The sequence below is a fragment of the Neopsephotus bourkii genome, unplaced genomic scaffold (assembly GCF_033783945.1).
Source record: "Neopsephotus bourkii isolate Nb327-2 ecotype Australia unplaced genomic scaffold, CSIRO-AGI_Nbou_v1 NB_318, whole genome shotgun sequence".
Classification (NCBI taxonomy): Eukaryota; Metazoa; Chordata; class Aves; order Psittaciformes; family Psittacidae; genus Neopsephotus; species Neopsephotus bourkii.
Window position 1 is genome coordinate 9,706,427 of NW_026900826.1, and position 24,260 is coordinate 9,730,686.

At 41.9% G+C, this 24,260-nt stretch overlaps 2 protein-coding genes across 6 annotated transcripts in view; both read right to left on the minus strand.

Moving 5' to 3' along the window:
* LINGO1 (leucine rich repeat and Ig domain containing 1) overlaps positions 1–24,260 on the minus strand; it is a 443,400-nt gene that overhangs the window by 12,006 nt on the left and 407,134 nt on the right. The window lies entirely within an intron of this gene.
* The window catches only part of PEAK1 (pseudopodium enriched atypical kinase 1), a 108,866-nt gene continuing 85,485 nt past the window's right edge, over positions 880–24,260 (minus strand). For 4 of the 5 annotated variants that reach the window (XM_061347694.1, XM_061347696.1, XM_061347693.1 and 1 more), the window contains 4 exons: positions 23,091–23,207; positions 21,131–21,327; positions 11,839–12,587; positions 880–3,430 (listed from right to left, as the gene is read on the minus strand). In XM_061347694.1, coding sequence (XP_061203678.1) covers positions 2,273–3,430; positions 11,839–12,587; positions 21,131–21,327; positions 23,091–23,207 — 2,221 coding nt within the window. In that variant the 3' untranslated portion in view covers positions 880–2,272. The remainder of the gene's footprint in view (positions 3,431–11,838; positions 12,588–21,130; positions 21,328–23,090; positions 23,208–24,260) is intronic. The other variant, XM_061347697.1, reaches the window with a different exon arrangement.

Sequence of the window (24,260 nt, forward strand, 5' to 3'; positions counted from 1 at the left end):
CACCATCCTGACCTTTTCGCCAAAAAGAGAAAGAAAATATATATATATCACATTAAAATATATTATCCTTATCCTTGCCTGATCCTTCACTGATACAGGTGAATCAAACAACAGAATAATCATCAGAAGTTTAAACAGAAAAAATCTTTAGAAAGGTCACAAAGACAGTCTATACTACAGCACAATCGATGTAGGCTTCCACACACTATTCAGCTTAGCTCTGAGAGATGCCAGAGAAGAATAATAGAGACATTTCAACCCCTCCAGATGTACGGTGTGGATCCAGAGCTAGTTTTGCTGACTTTAAGCCTGCAGGACTGTTTGTTCAGTTTCCATGTATCTGGTCCAAGCATGCATATGCTGTATAAAGTGGCTATTTGTTTCAAGGCTGAAGTGAATTGGTTCCTCACAGTTTTAAACAATTAAAATGAAACATCAATCCATAAAAAGAACACATGGATATCTGTGCATTTATGTGCCAGGAAAAGTAAAGGAAGGGGCTGCAGATCTAGCATCAGGTAAAGGCTGGTGTGTAAAGTGAACACTGTAATGTACAGCTTTAAAAAAATACATACAAGAATTGCACATAGATCCATAGGAGCGAAGCACAGGCTCATAACTAGGGCTGTCTGCTTTCCATCACCCAGGTCAGAATATTGGGTATCACTTTTTCCCCTGCATCCAGATCAGTTCTTCCGAGCGCTTCGGGAAGCAATTCAGAGCCTAGCAAGACTGAGCAAAGCTACTGTCTGTACAGCTGCGGAGGTTCCAGAGGAAACAGCCCTGAGGTCAGGGAAGGAAGGAAGAAGGAAGGAAGTAAGAAGGAAGGAAGTCAGCAGTGGCCTCTCAAAGGGAAAAGCTCCTTCAGGTCGAGTCTCTGATCCCAATTCCTGCTCTAGTCCAAAACTCTGCAGTGCTCTTTGTGCTATCCTAACAACATTCCATTTGTAGGGTGTTGCCTAGAGCAATCTTAGAAAACACTCCTTACAACAGACAAGAGATAAGCAGCCAAACACCGCTGTGGGGAAAATGGATCACGATACTGTTAGTTGTGGCTGCCAAACTTAACAGCTCCCTCAATAATTAAACAAGTGTTTTTGCCCCCTTGTTTTTACCCTGCAGAGAACTGTGTCTGCAGTAAAAGTGTCTCCATGTGGCCTGTTAGCTACACACAGACAAGCTCTAAACATTTCTATCTCCTGCCAACATACCAGCAGAGCCAATTTCAGTCCCACTTTGCAATATGGCACAAGTGACAAGAGCAGACCAAAATAAAACAGAAGAGGTGGCTGTTATTTTTATCCCAGATCCATAGCAGTGATTGTCAGAGAAGGTTATGTACGTCCTATCCATTTCAAGTGCCTTTTGCGATGGAAGGGGAATTTCAATCGCCCACCATGTGTTGTATTGTTCTTGTATAAACATGGTTATAGCTACAGTACATCAACAGTCCAGGCTTGTGAATGTCATGTAGGAAATGGGATAGACAAAGTGTGCATAGTCTGCTTTTTAATGCAGAGGTCTTAAGCTAAGGGTAACGGTCTGATTAAGGCAGTGCTGTTGAAATCAGGGCTCTGTGATTAGAAAGGAGATGGGTAGGCAGTGAGTCAGAGCAGGAGGGAGGAGATCTGAGCACAGGTGCTTACTGCCCACTGAGACTTGCTGCAGTCAGCAGGGGAGCCACAGCTGGGAGGGACAAAAGAAGGAGTAAAGTATAAGAGAAAGATCAGAATCTGTTTGGTTGAGACCAAAGGAAAGAGGATTTACCCACACTGGGGGGGGACTGACCAAGCTGAGGGCAAATTTTGTGTGGTATGTGGCACGGAAGCAAATGAGTGTTTTGTGGCACGGTGGATCACTCATCTCACAACTAATCCATCTCTGCTTACGGTCATTGCTATTCACTAACCAATGCTACATACAGAAATGACAGAAGCTAACCAGCAGAGGAGGGCGATTTGCTTACTGCAGTGGTAGAAATAGTGGTATCAAAGTTTGCTCTCCTTTTCAGCCAGATATTAATCAAGTTACATACTGTCTGGTCCAAATGCAGTCATGTACATATAACAGGCCTGGCAAAAAAGGTAAAGTTTCTGTCATACTGGGTACAGGATGAAATTTCTCCACTTAGAACCTATTTGCTCAGAGTTGCTGGCTTTGATATCTAGGCTATTTCTTAACACTCATATGAAGTGTGAGCCCTAGGGCAAGCTGGAGGGAAGGCTGGGGTGGAGGTGGGAGGTGCTTCATGAAAAGCAACAGGCTCTACAAACTAGTGCTGCTGCATGATTCTCACAATGCGGTGCAGTGAGTCTGTAGTGGCAAAAGCCAGGTATTGACAACAGAGCCAGTCTTCAAGAATAACTCCACAGTCCCTGTCCAAGGACTTCTCTGCGAACTTGATCATCAGCAGCGTCCTTTTTATATCCAGCCAGTTCTGAAGCACGGCATCTCTCCGTGAGGGGTTGGAAGATGTACTTAGAGCGTGGAACAAGTCCTCACGTGGACCCCAAAGCAAACACTGAAGGACTCCCTTTGCTTCTGATATCAGGATCCTCTCCGAAGGGTTGGGATTCAGCAGGCAGCTGGCAAGTTGTTGAAGCCCTTGAGAGTAGAGGGAACGGCAAGGAATCTTGGGGAGATCAGCACGAGTATACTCCTTCTCCTTCAGCTCTGGATTCTCATCAAAGGGGTTGGGTAAGTGCAGCATTTCGTAGATGAGGATGCCAGTCTGGAACTCATCACACTTTTTGTACTGTGTTGCGGTGATGATTTCTGGAGCAAGGCGGGACTGATCCCGTAGGACTTCAGGATCCACCATATGACTCTTCTGCTTGGCCTGGGAGAAATTACTCACTATTAATCTGGCCGGGCAAGCAGTGTTGGGACTGGGTTCCATGGCCTCGGAGCTCAGAGGGCTGCTGCCTGGTCTGGAATGAACGAGCAGCAGATTCTCTAAGCGCAGATCACAGTGTGTGATATGGTAGGGTTTCAGGTGCTCCAGGCCCAAGCACAGCTGTAGAAGGAGCAGGCAGACCTGCCTCTCATATAAATCTGGGCTCTTTGCATGGCGGGGCGCAGATTCTCGCACAAAGTCGGCCACTGTTAAGTATGGGACTTCCCGCGTGATGACCACAACGCGGCTGCGTGGCTTGCTGATGGTCCCCTGGTTGCTCGAGCTGTCTTTCTGTGAAGCCTCTGGACTGGCAGGAGTGTCTCTGTTCTTCTGCTCAGGCTCTTTCTCCTCTTCTTCCTGCTCTTCTTCTTCCACCTCTGGTGCATCAGCATCCTCCCACGGAAGGAGACGAACTGGCACTTCAGCAAGGAAATGGCCACAGTCCTGCTGGATGTTAAAGTTGATAGCCAGGCTCTGCCGGATAGACAGGCTGTGATAATACTGCTGGGATTCCTTCGCTTTGCTCTTACAAATCTGGGGGAAGAAAATAGAACAGACAGAACACTTAAATCTGTAAATTATATATCTAACTATATATTTAATAGGTACTTTGTTGATGGCTATTCACAGGGTAACCCTAAACACTGAAAAGGTTCTTTCCTGAACTGATCTTGGCAGTCTGTCTTAAGGCACATGAACACTTCCCATTGGATAGTGAGCAAGTGCAGACAGATCTCCCTGTGCATATATTATTCACCGGAAAATACAGTTCAGGCAGGTTGCACTCCCAGTCAGAATAGCAGCTGACACACGGCAAATGCACAGTGAAGCTTACTTTACAATTACTGTTTATCCATACCATTCTATTTTGTGTTCTCGCAGCTTGGTGTGAAGCTTGAACAAGGTAAAAATAATCAATGGCAACAGGAGATACAAACAAACATGCACAGAATATCTGAGGGTATGATCAAACGATTGCAGGACTGTGTTAGCACAGCACAAGTTACCACCTGGGAGCTGAGCTAAGTGACTGGATCCATGCTCCTCGCCCACTGTAACTGGAAACTGCAATCTATCAGCTGCAGCTGTGTCAAGCTAACACATCATGCCTGTAATGAAGGGTGTACATGTGCATGGCAGAGGCTGTCGGCAAGCAGACTTGCTCTGCCTGAAATGAGGAACAGAAGCTCAGTAAAACATGGTACCTTAACTGCGTTGATCCTAAGTATATGTTTTTATTTTGCCATATAGAGTTGTATTTGATCCTGTCCAGCAATATCTTGTTGATATGTACATTATCACCATAATAATTATCCTTAGTAATTGTTGACACTGCCATTAACAACTGGCTGCTCCAACCCCCTGACAACAGTCACTGGACAGCCTCTATTAGGGCCTCTGTTCTAAGGCACTTACTGATGAACATTACAGCCTTACAAATACTCAGGTGTGTTGAACTTTGCATGTCAACCTTAGCTCTATTGACTTCAGGGAGATCATTTCAAGTGTGTAAAGCTGAGTGTATGTTGTAAGCTTTGCAAGGTTAGAGCCCAAGCATTCAGTTGGTATAATGATCCAACCACAAGGCTCAAAGGAAGAGAAAATAGGAATACATCTCACTAAAAACCAAAACTTTCCTTTTTTATATGTTTATGGGGTTAAGAAATACAGTTTAATGGGAGATCAAGTCTTCTGCTTATTGATGAGAAAAGTGCATTGGCAAATACTCATATGAAAGTAGACACAAGTAGTAACAGTATTGTGACTGTCCTCCTGTCTTTGATACTGTGCATTTAGACTTCCCTGCATATTACGTACACAGTGGCTTAAACTGACTGTTTATAACTGCCATGCAGAAGTGAATGTGAAAAATGCATTTTCTAGTCCATTTTGCTTGAGTGAGGAAAGTCATAATTCTGTGGAAATGCTGAGAATTGCCCTGTGTGGACAGTGGCTCTTGCCAATTCATATTTGCAAACATATTTTATCCTGTTAGAGGTGAAGTCAGTTCGTGATGGAAAGTTCCCCCCTCCCTTCTCCCAAGGGTTACAAAAGTTTAAACAAATATAGTAAAAAGACAGCATTAACCTTTGAATTATACATAAAAAGAAAATGCCAGCTGATTGTGTCTGGGAGACACAGATTTATCACACACTTAATACTGCACAGAAGGCAGGAGTAGAAAAGTGTTATACAGACCCTACCAGCATGCATCAAATCAGAGCAGGAGAACAGCTATTAAGGAAAATGGAATAATTTAGTCTTCCATGCCCTGCAAGTCCATGGCCTTTTTCCTGTACAGCCAACCATGGGAATAATAAATTCCAACTGCAGAAAAAGTTCAGGCTGTTGTAATCCAGCCTTTAGTTTTAAAAGTGCTTAAGTGACCTAATCCAAAATAGAAACCCATTCTGAAAGAGTTCTGATTTTAATGTCAAGCTTACTGGCTGGTAAGAAAAGTGCAAACAAGCATTTACCCTTAGCTTTTGTACTATATTGTATTCTATTAGGAATATATAATCCATAGAGTGTTTGTTCTTAAAAGAACTAATACTTCTCGATTTGGTGAATACAAGGCCTTTTTTAAAGCACATGAAAAGGATTTCTCCTTGCTGACAGAAAAAGAAAAGGACTCAACAGTTATTCCTAGTTTCTCATTTCAGTCCTAGGCAGCCTATTTTTCCTACTTACTTCAGAAAAGGGCACTCAGATGGTACAGAAGCAGCTCTGACAGGCCTCTGGCGGGTGGTGATGCTTCCTTCTGATTTATAAATGACTGGCCATGCACCTCTGCACCAAAAGGCGTTCAGCTATTAGGGCAGCGTACACTGCCTTGACGCTCATTCCCTCTTCCTCTGAGCCAGCAGAACTGGCCTGATCTATACGCTGCCAGCTGGATCATTCCTAAGGAATGCCTTTCCAGCCTACTAAAAATGCCCCAAAAGTGAGCTGTCCTTCTCTATCTTCTCCTTGCTCTTCCTTCCTGCTATTCAATCCTATTTTACAAATTAACCTGATGGCCCTTCTCCTAGCTGGTATATTAAAAAATACCGATTCCTATCTTTTAACATTACACCTTCACACTTGGGAAATGTAATTCCCCCCCCCCCCGTTGCCTTCTTTTCCCTCATTCCAGCCCTCATTCCTCCTATCTCTATTTCTAACTCTTCGATTCTTGTTGCTCTTTTCTGGGTTCTCCCCATTTATTACGTCTTCCTGAAAAGCAGTACCCTATAATGAATACAGTATTCCAGTGAAGACCTCTCCAGCATCAAGCAGAACAGAGCTTTGTAATGATCCTTGTAACAAGTCACAATATTAACTCCATTGCTACTGTGGTCCATGAAAACCTTCAGAGCAGTGTCCACTCTCAAGTCTGAGTCCACAGCACAAACTTTCCCCAAAGTCACTTTGAGGAGTTTCAGACTCCTCTCTTTATACCAACAAAACAGAAACGAAAGGCAGGGAAGTATATGGGCACATGAACATGGATGCACTATCTACAAAGTCAAGAGAGCTAAGATCTAATTAGAGAGGTCTTTTCTGCTTCTTGCTTTTGGTTTATGAACACCATGAAGTGAGAAGTGGAAGAGGCAGCTGGGTTATTTAAGGCTGATTAAATTGCTGACTATAGAAACAAACACTAGAATGTGTATACTAAATGCTTTGTACTTGACAAGGGGACTGGAAAGCTGGGCTGTCTACAAGCTGCACCCCAGAACTGGAGTATGACAACAAATGGTCACCTGTCTGAATTCAGAAAACACTTTCTACAAGTGTTTTCTACAAGACAAACCTGCAATAAACTAATATTCCTCTAGGAATCTGGCTGCTCTTCAGACTTCTGCTGTTAAATGCAGCTGCTTGAGTCCAGGTAACTCCTGGGGCTTTAGACTGCACAGCTCACATTCTTATTGACCAATAACTCATTAGAATGAGGAAAACATGCTGAAAGCAGTGGAGGCAGAGCAAGTTTTCTTACTGGTCTGTTCAAAGAAAGCTTATAGAATGTAAATACAACTTCCTGGCAAACTTCTTGTACTATCGATCACTTTCTGAGTTGCAGATTCTACTCAGAACTCTATTTTATATTCCCATTTTGCAGTAGAGTGCTGAATGTTAGCGTTTAATACTGCTAATGGGTAATAAAGCTCCTCCTAGCCTTTTGTATTGGAATAACTGTATCCCAACTTGTATTGGAATAACATTTTCAAAAAGGTTAGAATCAGTAATGCAACCAAAGTCTAGATTTACATTTGAAAAGATGTAGGGAGCAGTGTTTTAGACTGCTTGTGATGCATTGCTAAAGGAGTGCATACAGAGCTTTTCTGTTTGTGACAGTTAACGCTCTGTCGAAACTGTGACTAAATACACGGCCCAGTTTTTGTTGTATGATTTTTAAAGCTTTGGCTGTTCCACTTAACTCCTCTAAAAACCCAGGGAAAACCTGTTGCCTTTTACATACCTCACATGTTGAATTCCTGGTTTTTGGGGGCATGGGAAAAGAAAAAAAGGTGAAAATACCTGGACTGAAACACCAACAGAACATAGGATCAACCCCTCATTTACCCCTTACCTTAATGAAATACAATCAGCTGAGCTATGAAGATAAGGTATGTGATAGTAGCTGAAAGGAAGGTGTTGATAAGGGCTTGGCAAACCTCATTTCGAAAGCTGATAAAGAGCTGGTTGTTCAAAAGGTGAAGCAATGTTGGTAAAAAGCCCTTCCACATGATGCAAGAAAACAATGAGAAAAAAGCAGAGAAACTTTCCATCTTCCTGCTCACTGGAATGCACTGTCATCATGTATCTTTAGTGCATCCATAGGAACTGAACTTCAGTCACATTTCTAGGGGTGGGAACAAGCTTCCGTATATCCCACCATTTCCATTTTCTCCCCTCTGCCCCCATCCCTGAGAAGCAAGATTTTAATGCTTCAGAGCTTCTAAAAACTGTTCTGCATTAGCTTTTCTTTTTGCTTTATGAGGCCAGTAGCCTACTGTGCCATCAGCTGACTTCCACTTTACCAGCAGGGAATCTCATTTCCACTCTGTCCTATGCATTTTGCAGGGCATCAGTGAACTTAGAGCACGGTGAATATTGTGGGAAATGAATTTACAAATGCTGCAAATGAGAAACACAGAAGATCACAAAGACTGCACCATCTGTGCTGCTGCGCTGTACTGCACAGAGGGACAACTGCAAATGAAATTCTGTGCGGAATGAAAGCTTGCTAATCCCAAATTGATAGCTTGTTCTTGGCACAACCTTGTTTTCCAAGGAGGCCAGTTTGATCTCTGATTGACCTCGTTTTCTTGATCTGGCCTTGGAAGAGAGCTCTGACTATTTAATGATGTGCCAAAATACAGGGCTCTACGCTGCTGGGACTGAACTCAGGACGGGCCGAAAGATGAACGTCCAGAGCTTCGTTTTCATCCGAAGCATGAAGTTCTGGGATGACCTTTAGGAACACTTCTGCCAAGAGCCTCCACTAGGAAACTGGATTACCAAAACCCCACTTAGCACACTGTGACAAACCAAACAGGACTGGAAAATAACCATCAGCCTCAACAAGGAAACTGTCAGCTGTATTCAGCCCAGTAACTGTGTACTTCTGCATTGCTCTGGTTTATGCTTGCGACAGGAACCGTAGCAGAAAGCCTGCTAGAAGAACTGATCCTGCTGCCCTGTATCAGTCAAAGCTATAAACTTAACTGCTCCTTTTGAGCTGTTTGCACTGTTGCAGTTCCTGTTATCCTGCCTGAACTGCATTGCAACATGTGCCTGTGGCCAGAACACACAAGCTGCAGGCCATAACCATGCTGGACTTGATGGCTGTATTGTTCCATGTGGACTCTGAATCATGATTTCTATGTGTCTGTCTATGATATCGTACAGTAATTTCCTTGCGAGTTTAATACTGAAAGTGGCAGTAGTTCACACCAGTGACACAGTAATTACCTTGTCTGTTGCTCAGTCTGAGTAATCTTTTTTCCCCAATAAAAAAGATGTGTCATATCCCTGCCTTATTCAATCTGTACAGATACTAAGAATTAACCTAATCCAGTCCAGTCTGTACAAAAGCTTGTGCTCTCTGATGCTTTCACTTTAATGTAACCTTTATGCTACATATTTGGAATTACCGATAAGGCTGTGGTTTCACATGAATGTTTACCCATATTGCCCCACTTAGTGGTACTGCAGTTAGTGAAGGAAAAGTACTTCAGGGGATTTTATGGAAACCTTTCCTGTATGGGAACTTCTGGTTTTTCCATTTGGAAAAGGAGTTTCATGACTTACTGGTTCTACTTACGTTTCAGCAAAATCATTTCCACATGACTTTCTGCACCATTTTTGGCACAGGATGTTTACTGGCATGGTGATGATGAGGTGAGAGTGAAGCAAAAAGCATAACAATGCTTTGAAACAACACACCCCTTCAAACAATGTTTGACAGACCAAGTTGCGTCCTTCACCAGGTTTATCAGAGCATCTTTGGTGATACCACCAAAATATAGAGGTGCACTGGTACATGCATCTGCACAAAAGGTTCATTCTGCTTCATTTAGCTCTGCAGCAGTCAAATAGTGAGAGCTTTATTTTTAACAGTGCTTTTGTAATTCTACTTTTGGAGGTACAATCTGAAAATGTGATTTGTTTTGTTTTATTTATGTATTGAGACTTAACACCCTTTGGGGCAAATCTCTTGTTTTCTACAAAGGGAACAAGAATTCAGAAATTCTGTGGTCACATTTCTTCCTCAAATCTAATATTAAAACCATAGAACTTTAAGAAGTGTCTGCCTTGTTGCTTGGGTAGTTCTAGAGAAGTCGAAAGAGCTACAGAAATTTACACTGTGTGGCTCCATATACACTTTCAAAGTACATTTCTAAGCCTTGATAAAAACCAACAGGGAGACTGAGTTTTGGATTCAGTGCAGGTAATTTTAATCTCTCTGGTTTTGCTGTATTTTTGGAGGGATGAGGGATTTAAAAAGGCAGGAACACATAGCTTATTTGCTGGAGATATTCCATTACATAATTTGACTCACTCAGAAAACACCCATGATGATCAGACTGGTGTATCTGTTAAAGCTAAATTCCCAAATCTCTGTGTAATGTAATAGTAATCTGTTGTCATGAGGTTTTGTACAAAGCTGCTCCTGGACTGATGACTTAAGAGTCAAAGATCAGCTTGGGGCAAATGTTAAGATGAGGCCGTATCTTCATACATCACATGGAGCAATAGGGAGGGGATTTTCAAGAGTAGCTTCCTCTCATTGTAACAGCACAACAGCTCATGGTGACCTCCAGCTCAAGGATATTTTGTGGATCCTTCGCTCCCTCTCAAGGCCATCACACCTATACTACACTGCAGTGAATTTTGTTAGTCTGAGAACTGCTTTTAAGACATCTGAAAGAGGAGCTATGAAAAAAGCACGTATTTGACCATGCTAGATTGCTGTTCTTTCTTGAACAGTAGATAAGGAAACAACTACATAGGACTTGCCTACCAGGGAATACTTTAAGGGCACGTCCATACTGTGCAAAGAGGAATCACATTAGTGATAACCCAGACCTGACTATATAGAAAAATACCACCTTGGGTCCTAGCAGCAACCACTTTTGCGTTAGTCTACCGAAACCAAAACTCCCCAGACTGAGTAATGTCAGACTGCTGATTCTACAACCAGAGTAGATTGCCAGATACATTCATGGTCTGGTTCTGAGCCATCTTGTACCACTGGACGTGGCATCCACAAGACACCCATATTTCATTGCACATCTTATCAAAAAGAGCTCCTTGATGATTAAAGAAATACCAATGGTTATGCCAACAATTCTGCCTTAGGAAGATGCCTTTTCTACTCAAGAAGAACGTATCAGTTGTACCAATCTTACCTTTCCTTTTTTGTCTTTCCTGTAAACGATGATGTGGGAGTGATAACGTTTTGTTCCTGTAAAGCACCACCCTTCTGAGAATGTCAACGTTCTCTATAAGCAATAATCAATTGGGCCGCACACACCTATCTATGCTGGGTAGCAAATGTTTTATCTCACGTTTCAACAAGCAGGAGTCAAACATTCACTGATTTACTCAAGGTCACACAGGAAGCCTGATAGGGCCCAGTCTTAGCTGTCTTTCTTACTATCATCCTACCAGATAAGCATTGAGAACTGTAGAGATACAGCTCTCAGAACGAACAACCTATATAAAAGACCATAAAGTAACAACATCTAGTGAGACAACTGCCAACTATTCATTAAGAGATAAGGAGGAAATCTAGTAAATCTTATTTCTGTTGCGTATTAGCTGAAGACTAAACTAGACCCAAATCAGTTGAATAGTAAAAGGCCACAAAACACTGACATGTTCCACTTTTTTTAGCATAGCTTATAAGAAAACACTGATGGCTTGAGAAAGCTTCTGGAATTCTGGTTATTAACACTGATAGAAATACATATAAGACCTTCTATGTGAGCATAAAGATATATTAGCCTAGCCTGTACATTTAAATTTACATGGCTCTGAAAACTGGGAAATTTTAAATCTTTCCTAAGAGAGATCTTTTCGTATGGTCTGCATGCAGATGAACCCAAGGACTATGCATTGCAAGTCTCCAACCAGCTGCTGACACACGTTAAAATAGTACAGCTTTTTCATCAGTATTTAATTAAACACTGATCACAGTAAAGACTGAGTTGTGTTGATTTTGTTTTAGTGATTTTGGAGCTGCAATAAGAACAGATGAAACTTAAAACAGCAGATACCAGTGCAACCCAGGCTCCTTGTGAGAAGGAAGGGCCTGTGTCCTGGGAATCTTACTTTTCATACAGTGCTGTCGCAAGAACCATGCCCTTACAGGGCTTACAGCTACTGGGTGTGTTGCAGGTTATTCTGTCACTGATGTGGAGGGTTACTGTTTTTCAAGCCCCTCTTACCTTGACTGCATAATTGTTGAGAGGATCTTTTGCGTAAGAAGCTGGGTAGTAAACTGCATCGCCTGCCTCGCAGCACGGCTTGTCACTGGTGAGCCTGAAATCCGACCAGCTGTCCACCCCGAACCGCAGCTGGTCCTTCTGTCCGGCCATGAACAAGTCTTCACATTTAAGTGCCAGCTTCTTCAGTGAATCAGCGTGAAGGCTTCGGATCTTACCGACCACCTCCTCCCGGTTTTCGATTCCTCGATAAAGTGCTTGTCTCTGTGGCTTCTGGACTCCTTTGCCCTGCTTCGTGTGCGAGATGCGCCTCCCTGTGAGAGACTCCATGCTATTGGAACACCGGTCCTTAATACTGATAGTGGTTAGGCTGGAAACACTGTTAGTTGCTGAGGTGGTTGCTCTTAGCTTTTCTGTAGGCCTGTCCAAGGAATCTCCTGACTCGTTGTCCAGTATCTTGAGCTCCAGGCTGACAGAAGAGCAGGCGCTGCTTGCTTCCCAGTTGGTGTCAATATCGTAGGTGGGATTGGCCACAATGCACAGGTTGTTCTCCAGAGCCTGCTTCTGGAGATCTCTGGGAGTTGGCTCTGTGTTGGCTCTCAAAATGGTTTTCTTTGGCAGTGGAGGCGGTGTGGGCTGTAAGATGTTCATTGTCTCCTGGTCTACTAGTCCTCCAAAGGCAATGGCATCATCCAAAGCTCCCTTCGGCTGCCTCGGCTGTTTTGGAGGTATCATGGCTGCTCTGGACTGTCCTGTGTAATAAGAAGATAATAGAAGATTAAAGCACTGTGCATCTGCTGCTCATATTTGTGCTCTACAAAGAATTTTAGGGCAAAAAAAATTAAAATGTGCTAGACACCCCGATATTTGAAGAAAACCTAAATCTATGCCTGAACAGATGAACTCATGAGAGATCAAAATGACCAAATCACAGACATATAGTCACATACAGTCAGTCTTTAATTTGACCATGGCCTATATATTCAAATCGGCTTCAGTGCCAGCAATGCTGGCATTTTACATCCCATGGCAAAAAGTGTAAGCAAAACCCAAACATCCATTTTGGCACTCAGGCAAAATTCCAGTGTCAGTAATTACAGCCAGCCCCGTGTAATTCCTTCTCCAGTCAGTCAAGTGTAATATTCCTCCTTACTTCCTATTCAAATGTGCTAAAACTATGGGTGGATGCTGCTGAGTGGCTCTGTGTACTTTTCCTTTGAGATTCCAAATGGCAGGTCCAGACACATAAGCACGGGATTTGCACTGACAGACTGGTTTCAAACATTTGTGTGCTTCTAGGGAAGATAAACTTCCAGTCATGTGTTTTGGATGGCTTTTAGAGAGGACAATTATGTTTTATAATGGCCAGAGTCCTTGGAAATGAAGAATAAATAAATTACTATAATATAATAGCGACTAAAACCCACTAAACACACAATACAAATGACCAGCTGGCTGCTCTGGGACAATTAAGCACTTGTTATTCATATAAAAATGAGATTTTCCCACTCTTAATAATCAACCACTGCTTTCAGAGAGATTATTCTCTAAGTTTTCTGCTGCTCCTGTGCGGTTCATTGACTATTGTGGTAAAGTAGGAAGCCAATTCTTAGAGTTGCAATACAGTAGCCATGAAATGGGTGCTCTGTATAACTGCAGCTGAGCATCTTCCGGATAAGGGAGCAGCAAGTAGAAAGACACTGTGGTTATGTGACTCTTTATAATATCTGCTGAATCACAAAATCATTTAGGCTGGAAATGACCTTTAAAATCATGGAGTCCAACGATTAACTCTGCAATGCCAAGTTCACCAAGTCTTCGTAAAGAAAGGACTAAACTGGAATGCTGAACCTAACTGGGGGGATCTCAGATTCAGATTAGATTTACATCACTTTGGTCCATAATAAATAATAAATGACTTTGCTCTCCATGAAAAGGAAACCCAAGAGCTTCCTTTCCGCTGGAAGATAGGTTGTTACAGCTTTTATGAATACTATAGAATTTAAGATCCTCTTGGCCAGGATGCACAAAAACATGGAACACTAGGTTAGAATGCCGAAAAGGACTTCCTAGATTCAGAAGATCGGGGAGGGCTGTGTTATTGTATGTATCCGCAAACAGAATAGCATTGACTCTTGAACTCTTAACATTCAATCTCTTTTCAATCATTCTAGAAGAGATGGCATCACAAATGGAAGCTGTATCTCTATCTTTTGTTTAAGCTCAAGAAACCCTCAGAAGAGCCTCATGGATGTTGTGATATGCATGGATATTGTGAGAACCCTGCACATGATAGAGGGGTTGGAACGAGATTTTCTTTAAGGTCCCTTCCAAGCCATTCTAAAGTGGCTTAAAAAAAATGTAGCAGTCAGGGGACCCTCTACTGCTCCTTTCTGATCTTGCTATTGCAGTGAGCATGCTCTAAGAGCAGCTCCTCCTCTCACCATTTGAGATGCTGCAGCATCTACCACTGGGGCCAGCTGAGCAGTGCAGGAACTCTTACCACAAAGGCACAATTCGGAGTCAAAAGCAGAAGTGATGTCTGCATGCCAAACACACACTGCCAGGTGCCACAGGCTTTTGCTTAACCCCGAGACAAGCTCACTCACACTTCATATTCAACTTTCTTGCTCATCCAAGCATGTGTTCTCTTCCACAATTGCTCACTCTTACAAAATCTGTGACCTATGTACTTGTACCCCGGCAATATTCTGTGTTAAAGATCCCTTGCCCATTTTCTCATTCTTACCCTCTTCCCCACTATGCTAAAATAGCCTAACTGCTTCTTATTTCAAGAGGCAGTTTCCCAATACATGTTGCTTCTGTGACTTGCTCATCCAAGGACTGCACAGATGCTAGAGGGAAACAGCAAGATGCACATCTCAAGCAATAGTAGCACAAGCTCTCTCCAAGAAAGGTAGGATTTACAGCAGTATTTCTTCTTGATTCCCTTATTTTCCATCTGCTTTAATGGCTCTGTCCTCCAAAAGCCTTTCATACAGAAAGGGGGGTTGCAACTGCACCCAGTGACTTCTGCGTAGCTGTTGGAACTGTGACATCAAAATTGAAGGTGGTTTTCATAACCAGAAGTTGTCTTTGCAGATGTCTGGTGAGGTGGCAGGATCCAGAGAACTGCATGTGCAAGTCATTATATAGTTACTTGTCCAAGTATTTTCAGCTGAGGAAAACGAGTTTGTAAAACATGTCATGTTACAGTATCGTTTCTCCCCACAAGAACTAATTTTCCATATTGTAATCTATCCATCTGTGTTATGTGTTTGAAAAGCTTCATATGTGTACTGTTTTTATGCTGAGTTCTTAATGCTGGACATTTCTTTCATGCCCAATGGACTACTCTTTCCAGCTCAGCTTTCCCTAAGCATGGCATGATGCGCATTTGAAATCCATTGTCTAGCAAAAAGAAGTGGTTGTCTTAAATTTTGTCCCTGTCGAAGGCACAAGAATGTTCTTTTGCACACAGCTCCTGGCAGACCATTTGCTCCTTTTACTTGCTTGTCATCTCCTTCTCCCATTGCAATGCTGAAACCCCATCATTTCCATACCTACTGCACAGACGCCCCAACATTACAAGGTTCAGCCCGAGGTACACTTGGAAGGCAAATGAAAAGGTGGAACAGGCACCACATTAGGCTACCACTTAGAGCCATTTAAAGTGGCTTCCAGACTGCTCAAAGAGAAAAAAACTGAACTCTTTATAGACAGCATCTTTCTAGAGAGCTTTAAGTAATTCTGCAGCTCAGCAACATCTATTACAGGCTCTCTCTATATTGTTTAGATACTGAAGTCTCCAGGTATCATCATGAAACTCCAGATCAGTCCTAAAGCACTTAGATTTTATTTTGGGGGGTAACTGGTCTATCATCAGACTTTGCACTGCAACCTGTGTTAGTTCATGAACCTATTCGATCTGACACACTGGGCTCAGGTTTAATTCACATTTATATTCCATGAGCATGTTTTTTGTAGAGTAATGGCATAATTATTGCTTAGATTTCTTGACAGTCCGTCTGTGGTTTTTGCTTAGACCAGATCAGCTGTACACATGGTCAGGAAGATTCAGAACTGTGAAGTAAAATGCTTCTTTAATTGGGAAGACAACTAATGGTGAATCAGGCAAGCCAAGGGGGTGACACACCGCATGCTTCCAGCCTGCCTTGATCAGAACTATTCCTGAGACAGATATTGCTTGACAAAACATGATAGGCCAATACACCAATGACAGCAGGCTGCTGCTGTACTTTCTCCAAACTCATTTTACTCTTGACATGGTAATACATCCTACATTCCCCTTGATTCCTGAAAGTGGTTTTCTGATTATATGCCATTACCATCTCTCATCCAAGGATAACATCCCTTGTGGGAAGATGTGACTTAGAAAACAGCGCTGAAAACAGTACTCTAGCATTCACAGTAGTCACTAAATGACTGCCATGATTACTAACTCTGTTCTCAATGTTAGTGATCATTATAGTACTACTTAATCCCTAATCCCCCAGTGCAAGGATTTAAAGGAATGAACAAGACCCAGAGGGTTAAAATGGCCAAAATAACTCTCACCTCTGCCACTCTCAAACTTAACACATCATTTTGACAAAACCTCCCCATTTTACATTGCCAAGAACAACCAAAATGTAATAACAATGCATGTACAACATGGATAACCAATATTCCATGGCCACACATACGAAAACCCCAACTGAACTAAAATCAAAACTGTGGACTCTACAGTAAAGACGAGTGAGAAAGAGGAATTTCAGGTGGCTCTTAGGTGTCTGCAGGAAACCCACTGCAAGACAGGGCTGTGCTGATCACACAGCTGGATCTCGGAGCGGTCCAGCAGCATTTGCTTTGGCAGCCTCTGCTGACCCATTCCTCCCCACAGGCAGGAATGGAGTCGGATGTCCCTGTAGCTCTCATTGTCGGTACATCCCCATTTCACCTTACAAAGTCCAGTTGTGAAAAGCTGATTAAAGTATTCGCTAAGTAATACCCACTGGTTGGACACCTCCACTTTGCAAATTCCCCCTCTCTACCTTTGTCCTAGTACTTCCCCCTCTTCCCCTTGTACTTGGATATTCCTCATCCTTTGCAATCTGCATTTTTATTGTAATACGGAGCCTGGAAAAGATTTCTCTGTGTAAGCAGAGATTATCCTGATCCTTAATACCCTGACTGATAGAAATAACCAAACCATGACAAAACCCACAAATGTGTGAAGTACCTTCCAACCCCTGCAAAAGCTCCCAACATCCTTCACAGCCCCAATTCCAAGAAATGCATGTTTATCGCTTCTAAGGATGATAATATATGTAACCGAAAGGAGAGATATCACTTGTTAAGTAACATTCATGATGCACCTCCAGTTTCCTAACAATAATCTGAGACTCTGCCCCGAACTACAGTGAGACAGACTGCAAGCACGAGATAAATAAAAACTTGAGATGCAACAGCTTGTCTGCCTTGGTGACTTGTCAGGTCTTGCTGCCCGCCCTCCATTACACCATGTTAAAGATATTACCTGTACTAATTACACAGTATACAAAATGCCTCAGACTGATACTGTAATCACTGTCTGTCACTGAACTGTCAGTTTTAGTCAGCAATGATTTCACTACCTTATTTATAGCCTGACTAAAGCACACTGCTCTTGTCTAACTTACTGACTGAGGCAATACTCCATGGCAGATGCTGTCGTTTGGGATTTTTTCCAATGTCAACAATCATAAAACCTAGAAACTTAGCCTCTTTTTCTCACCATTTCTTTAGGTGTATGGAGAAAAATAGCTGATAATAAAAAACTTATTCTTTTGTAAATGATAGAAATACTATCCCGAGCATACTGAGAATATCTTAATCTACTTGCAGTGATGCAAGTTCAATCAAGTTATTTCCTTAATACATTCAAACAAAGACAGAAAAAATTAAAGACCCATTAAGGAAAGGATTTTCCTTCTCTTGTCTTCCGTACCATAAGCTACAGGGCTTACCTGAATTAACTTCTATTAGAATAAGGGCACACTGTACAAAAGCAGCAGCCACTCCTGACCTTGCACATCTGAATGTTTGTTTCTGCATCTAGATTGCACTGGAGTTTTAAATGCGTCGGCTGTTGATACCAAAGGTATCCCTCTCCACAGTTCTGCTCACCACACGAGCATCCATCCACCCCATGATCTACCCAGACCCTGTTTCTTTGATAAGCTAAACAGATTCAGTTTCTTCACTTAGTCCCTATAAAGGGCCTGCCACAATACTAGGCATTTGCAAAACAGTTCTTTAGAGCCTGTACAGTGCTTTTTTAACCATTCCTCTTAAACTCCTCTTGTTTACACACCCAGAACACACTGGGCTCTTTTATCTATCATCATAGTGAGATCTCGGGTTTCCTGGAAGCCCCAACTCTTTTACCCTGTATCTGATTCCCAGAGAAGAATCCCCCATCTTGGTAATGCCTGCTTGCATTTTATGCTTTCTTTTTTAATTCCTAGATGTCTGATGTTACACGGTTGCTGAAATAGCAAATACAGCCCAGATTTTACACATGAGCTAGCCCCAAATTCTGCATCTGCGGTTTGTTTCCTGACAAATAACTGCAGGCACACTTGCAGGTTTTGCAGGCAGGACTGTAAACTGCTGATGGGACAACTCCTGTGGGTGCAGGAGAAGGCCAAAACCAGCTACACGTGAGGGCGATATCCAATATAAACTGCTACCTGACTGCAGATGAAAGTTTACCAAAACCTGCCATAATTTCTGTTCATAAAATGTCATGTGATGTGTCACAAGTGCAGGTTAGACATTTCTCAAGGTAATGACACAGTATTATCTGCTTTTCAATAAACCCCCATAGAATATGTATTATATCAGTATTTAAAAAGTGAATATTGTGCATTATATTCTGCAAATTCAAATGGTCACCATATATTTTCCAAACTACAGGCTGTAGTATGTAGATATAAAAAAGGTAACTGTGGAAAGAATTGCAGTTGAAGCAAGAGTCAAATGCGATGTAAATTCTTGTATTACCCTTTCTTTCAGTTATGTAGACTGTATTTGTCAATTCCACAAAATCTATGATTTTGCTTCTTAGTGATGTATGATGTGCAAACAAGTAGGAATTATTCTCTGTTCCTACCTAGTAATCTCTTGATAGCTATCTGCATTAGTGAGGCTGCTTGAATAAACCAGAGAAAGGTTTGAACAGCAGCCAGAGAACTCAGTGCCATTTAGGGTAGCAACGCTTTTAACAACAAGCAGCAAGCTTGCCAAGCCAGACCAAGCCAAGCCTAGAAGTTACTTTAACTCTTTCAAACCTAAAACTTACTTTGGTGACACCAAATCGGAAAAGTTGACCAAGGATGAGGAGAAGATTTTGAATAGAATGCTGAGGGTCACGTTTTATACCGTTCTACACAGAAAAAAACACTGCCCAAAACGAGGACTGATGGAAGTGATTTAGGTGAAGCATTTAGGTTGGAAGGGACTTCTTGAGCTGGTCAGGTCCAACCTTCTCTGTTCAGTCGGAGTCACAGCTGGGTGTCCAGGCCCGTGTCCAATTGGGTTTTGCGTCTCTCCACAAAAGGAGACTCCACAACTTCCCTGGGCAACCTGTTCCAGTGTTTAATGGTGTTTTATTGCCTTTCCCATGAGTTGGCTACTCCCAGTTTGGGAGATGCCATGGGGAGGACAGGGGTCTACCTACAGAAGCATGTCTAATTCTGTACAGTGAAGAGGCAGCCATCAGGTGTGTAACCTCTTGCTAAAACTGAGCTAAATTGAGTACAGATTTGAACAGAAGATTCACACTAGCATTACTCTGGTTATGAAATACAAGTAATTCCTGGGTTGTATGAGCACTCTGGCTAAAAACCAGCAACTTCACCACGAGGAATAAGTGATATTTCATACATTAAATGATAGCTTAGCTTGACCCTTTTACATGTCAGTCTGGTTAAGGACATGGGCTAACCGTGCTGTAAATAGCTTTGATGTGGCTAGATTTACTGAATGGATTCTGTTGTAACATAGCTATGTCCCAAATTCAGACAATATACACATACATATGTGTATCATATATATATGAAAACAATTCATTGGATCTTTCAATAATTCACCATATAAATCTAAATATTAGTTTTCTTCCCTGAAGTTACCATCTCTTGGTAGAGGTTAACAGCACTCTTGGGCAGGATATTTTTCCTCTTTATGCTTTATAAACAACACCTAATGAATGTTTTAGTAGCAGAACACATTAATAAGTTGGCCACTAATTCACATTTCAGAAAAAAAAAATGCAGCAATATCACTAAATGTCTAAGGAATGTATGCACCTGAGGCTTTGAAATGTAGTCCTTGATCCCTCAAACCTGTGTGGACGTGCCAAGCCCCCTGTTTGTGTGAGCCAGCTCAGTGCAGTCAGGTTACTCTTGTCCAAATGCTTAATAAGTTGTCCAGATGCTTAATACATAATACAGGGTTGGAGTATTACAGAAACACCTGCATTCAGATGTTCTTGAACATAATAAATGAGACATTTTTGTTCCTTTAGAAAATATGGCTGTAAGTATTCCTGAATTCACAGTACTTCAAATCAAAATGCCTTACAAAATGAGGCTGACAATATTGATAGTGTATCTCAGGAGATGCTGATTTGTCTTGCTCACTTGTTTCCCAGAGAAGCCCTGCATACATGTATCTTCTTAATACACATAAGGAGTTCAGCGGTAGTTGCACAGACTGTGCAGTACCTTTGGGACATTCATACCTTCAACTTTTCTGAAGGAGCAACAGCAAACTCTCAAACTGGGATGAGAAATGTTTTTGGAAACAGAAGATGGCTACAAATGTTTTAGAAGTCATTGATGCTCTAAAATAAAGCCTCCTAAAAGCCCCCTGCTCTGTGTGTTAAACTCCTTTGATAAAAGCTCCTCCAAACAGATCAAACAATGTGTCTTTTAAAAGTATGCGAGATGCTTATCATTGAGAGCAATTAAAAGACAGTTTTAAAATCACAGGGAAGAAAACCTTTGAGTGTGCCGAATCTTCATTTTCCTGGTTGTGTATGCCAGAATGAGATACCAAAACGGTTTTCTATTAATATTTAAATTTATTATGGATTTATGTTATTTTAAATATTTAAATTCATATTTAAAAGGTTGCCTTGAAAAACTAACCTTATGGAAGTGTACCGAGCTCTTCCAAAGGTTCTTCATGCCCTAGAAAGGTGTGTAAGACCTGAGAGAACTTAAACCTTCCCCTCTGAGAGCACACTTACCTAAATTGCTGTACGTAGCACTGCAAGCATTTAAGTCAGGAGAATTTGAAGTTTCTTCCTTTTCTTCCTCTGCCTGTGGGCCACGGAGAGATGATACTGGTATGACCGAGGCACTGCCACCATTGTCCTGCTTCACAAACACAGCTCTGGGAACACGAGGGGACAAATCCTCCAGTGTCGTATCATCGGGCACTTGACTGAAACGAAACAAGACAAAATCACCTGGAGACCAAAGCTTGGTACTAGATCCTGCTGGCAGAATACCAGATGAGGCATTAAATGTCTTCAGGAAAGGGACTGAACTGGTAAAGGAGGAAAGTTGTTCTCACCCTTCCTTTTAAAAAACAACTTTCTGTAATACTTGTTTTCCTTAATAATTAGAATCAACTTTTGACTGAAATAGGAACAGGAAGAAAGGTTCACGCCTTTCAAACAAAAGGGGTCATAAAATGTTTTACAGTCGACTACAATCAAGATACGTGCGCCTGTATATGCAGGCATGATTCTGCATAAAACATGTAGGACTCATAGGACAACAGCTTTTCACCAAGCAGTGATTTTGCTTTAATCAAAGAGACCAAGGTATAGCAAGGGGGCTGTGGAATCTTAATCAATGCATACAACTGTAATGATACGTTTTCATGTACTGGTAGGAATTGGGGAATTGACACTCTGGGAAACAAACCAGTAGCTTATCTAAGCCAGTAACGTATTTCCCATGTGAAATTCTCCAGGATCAAAATCCATCTGCATTAGACCAATTGCAAAAGGCCATGAAGACTTTCCTCTGTGCTCGCTCTTAGCTATGAGGTTTTAATCAAATTGTGATGACTTATAAACTTAAAAGGTGTGGAAATCAGGGATTCAGTCAGTTGCCATGGATATATTTATTGCAGTATCATTTTTAAATTATGCAGTATAGAATTTAAAAACCTATCCAGGTTTATTAAAAACCCCAATCCTACTGAAAACAGGGGCAATTATCAATAATAGGCCACAAAAACATGTCGGAGCAAAAATATTTCTGTGCCTTTATGCTCTCACAGGAACAAGTCCTCACTATAGGCCAAACCTCAATGTCCTGTTCACTAATCAAACAGAAGCAAGAAGTTTAAGTGCTCGTGACTTCCACAGGGGATAGGATAGGAGTAACGCTTCCTTCGCAGGATGAGCACCACATCACACATCTGGGCAGGTAATTAATTTGTGTGGTAAAGATTTAAAACTTCCTCAAAGACTTTACATAAATTACAGGCTTATGTCTCTCTATGGCAAAGCCAAACTACTGAAAATCACGGTACATAATCTTCTAGCAATCCCAGACTACAAAGATTCAAACATGCCAGTGCTTTGCATAACACAAGGCTCCATGTACGGTGCAGTGCGCACATGCCGTTTCTACTCCGACTCATGAATTCTAACTGCAGGCTGATACAAACCAAGCTCATTAGAACTTGTTAGTAAAAGAGGAAAAATGGCAGAAGTTCAAACAGATGTAATCTTTAATTAGAATACATTTTTTTGCATGTTTTTAGTACCATGCATAGGAACGGTGTGAAGAACATTCCATGTGCCATAAATATATCCACGAGAGTTAACTCGCATAATTCCAGAGCGAAGCATACACGAAAGTAAAGCAGTAACAAGGCTCTCAAGGTGACGAAAAAATCATCTAAAGGCTTGTAGTTGCTGTAAATCAGATACATACCTGCATTCCTCAACAGGAGTGTTTTCTTTAGGAAAAGCTAGGTTCTAATAGCTTTACAGTTCTGTCATTGCCACAAACCAGGAATGACCGTATCTCAGAGTCAGTTTTTAGTACCGATTGGTGAGGTACAGAACATACTCATTCTCCAAACCAGACGCATGCAAGCACATTCACTAAACCTAAGGCTCAGAAGCGTTTTGGCAAAGTAAACCAACAGCTAGAAAGGAAGAAAGAAAAAAAATACCAACTCACCCACTGTACTCACTCACACAATTCCCCATTAAAGGAAATTCTTTCAGGGCCTTCTTGAGTCTTTTAATCATGTCTTGAAACTCGGGCGAGCCATTGATCCCACAGTGCTCTGATGTGCTACAAGTTGTGCAAGCTGTAAGCAACAGGGCTGAACTCTGCACAGAGTGATACACCTACTGCACCTTAATGTTTACCTTAGGGGGTTGGTCCCAGGGACTTGCCAAAGCGCCCCAGGAAACCAGTTAGTTACAGCCCTGCCTTCTTAACTCTTCCACTGCCTCCCGAGTTGAAAACAGTTCCCAGTCTGCTACATCACTGTTCTGGTATGACAGCTATGGTCTTAGTCATGCTAATGAGTTAAGGAAAAGCAGGTTCAAATTTCAAGAGGAGCTTTAAGAACTTTGACTAAGCCGCTGGTAAAAGTAAGTGAGTATCTCACATCTGTACTCCAAGCAGTCTTAGTGTGTGAATCTAATACATTTTAAGTCGCAGCACTTGGGTGTCAGGCCATGAAATCAGTGGGGAAAAGCTTCCCTGTAACTGAACAGAAAGGATGGAGAGATCCAGCATTACGTACGAGGTGCAGCGACCCATGAGCAAAATGCCAACCCGTGACCAGCGCCGACAGAACCCAGAAGGAACAAAAGGGGAAAACATCCTCACCCTGTAAGCTGCAGGAACCAAACTCCCAACTGCTTTTGCTTCATGGAGCCGCCTAAACAGTTAAAAGCAGCAGTTTTCCAGAGAAGTAGAGCAGCTGATAAACAAGCAGTTCTCTGAGATTACAGCTATTAAAGCCTGATTTTGTCTAACTTTGTATCTGCTTGTTGATAGCAAGTGATACTTAAAGCTATCTCCTTATTTGGGATATTTATAGCTATTTTGCCAGGATGGATTGTTTGATGCCTTGCATAAGAGCACGTATTTAGCTTTTACCATAGTGGGTGCAGCCTCCTCTGTCCAAGCCTTGTTCTCTTCCCTTTTTTATTTCAAACCTAAACTTCATAGGGAATTCATTACCTCAGAGAACCCTGCTCGCCATAAAAGTGACCGTCCTTCCGATTCACGGCCCACTGAATTCACATGCTTGTCACTCACATGCACATAAGCTCAAAATGGTTTTAAAAGTGGCTTTTGGAGGGTAGCCAAAAGATGATGTGCTGTAACTTG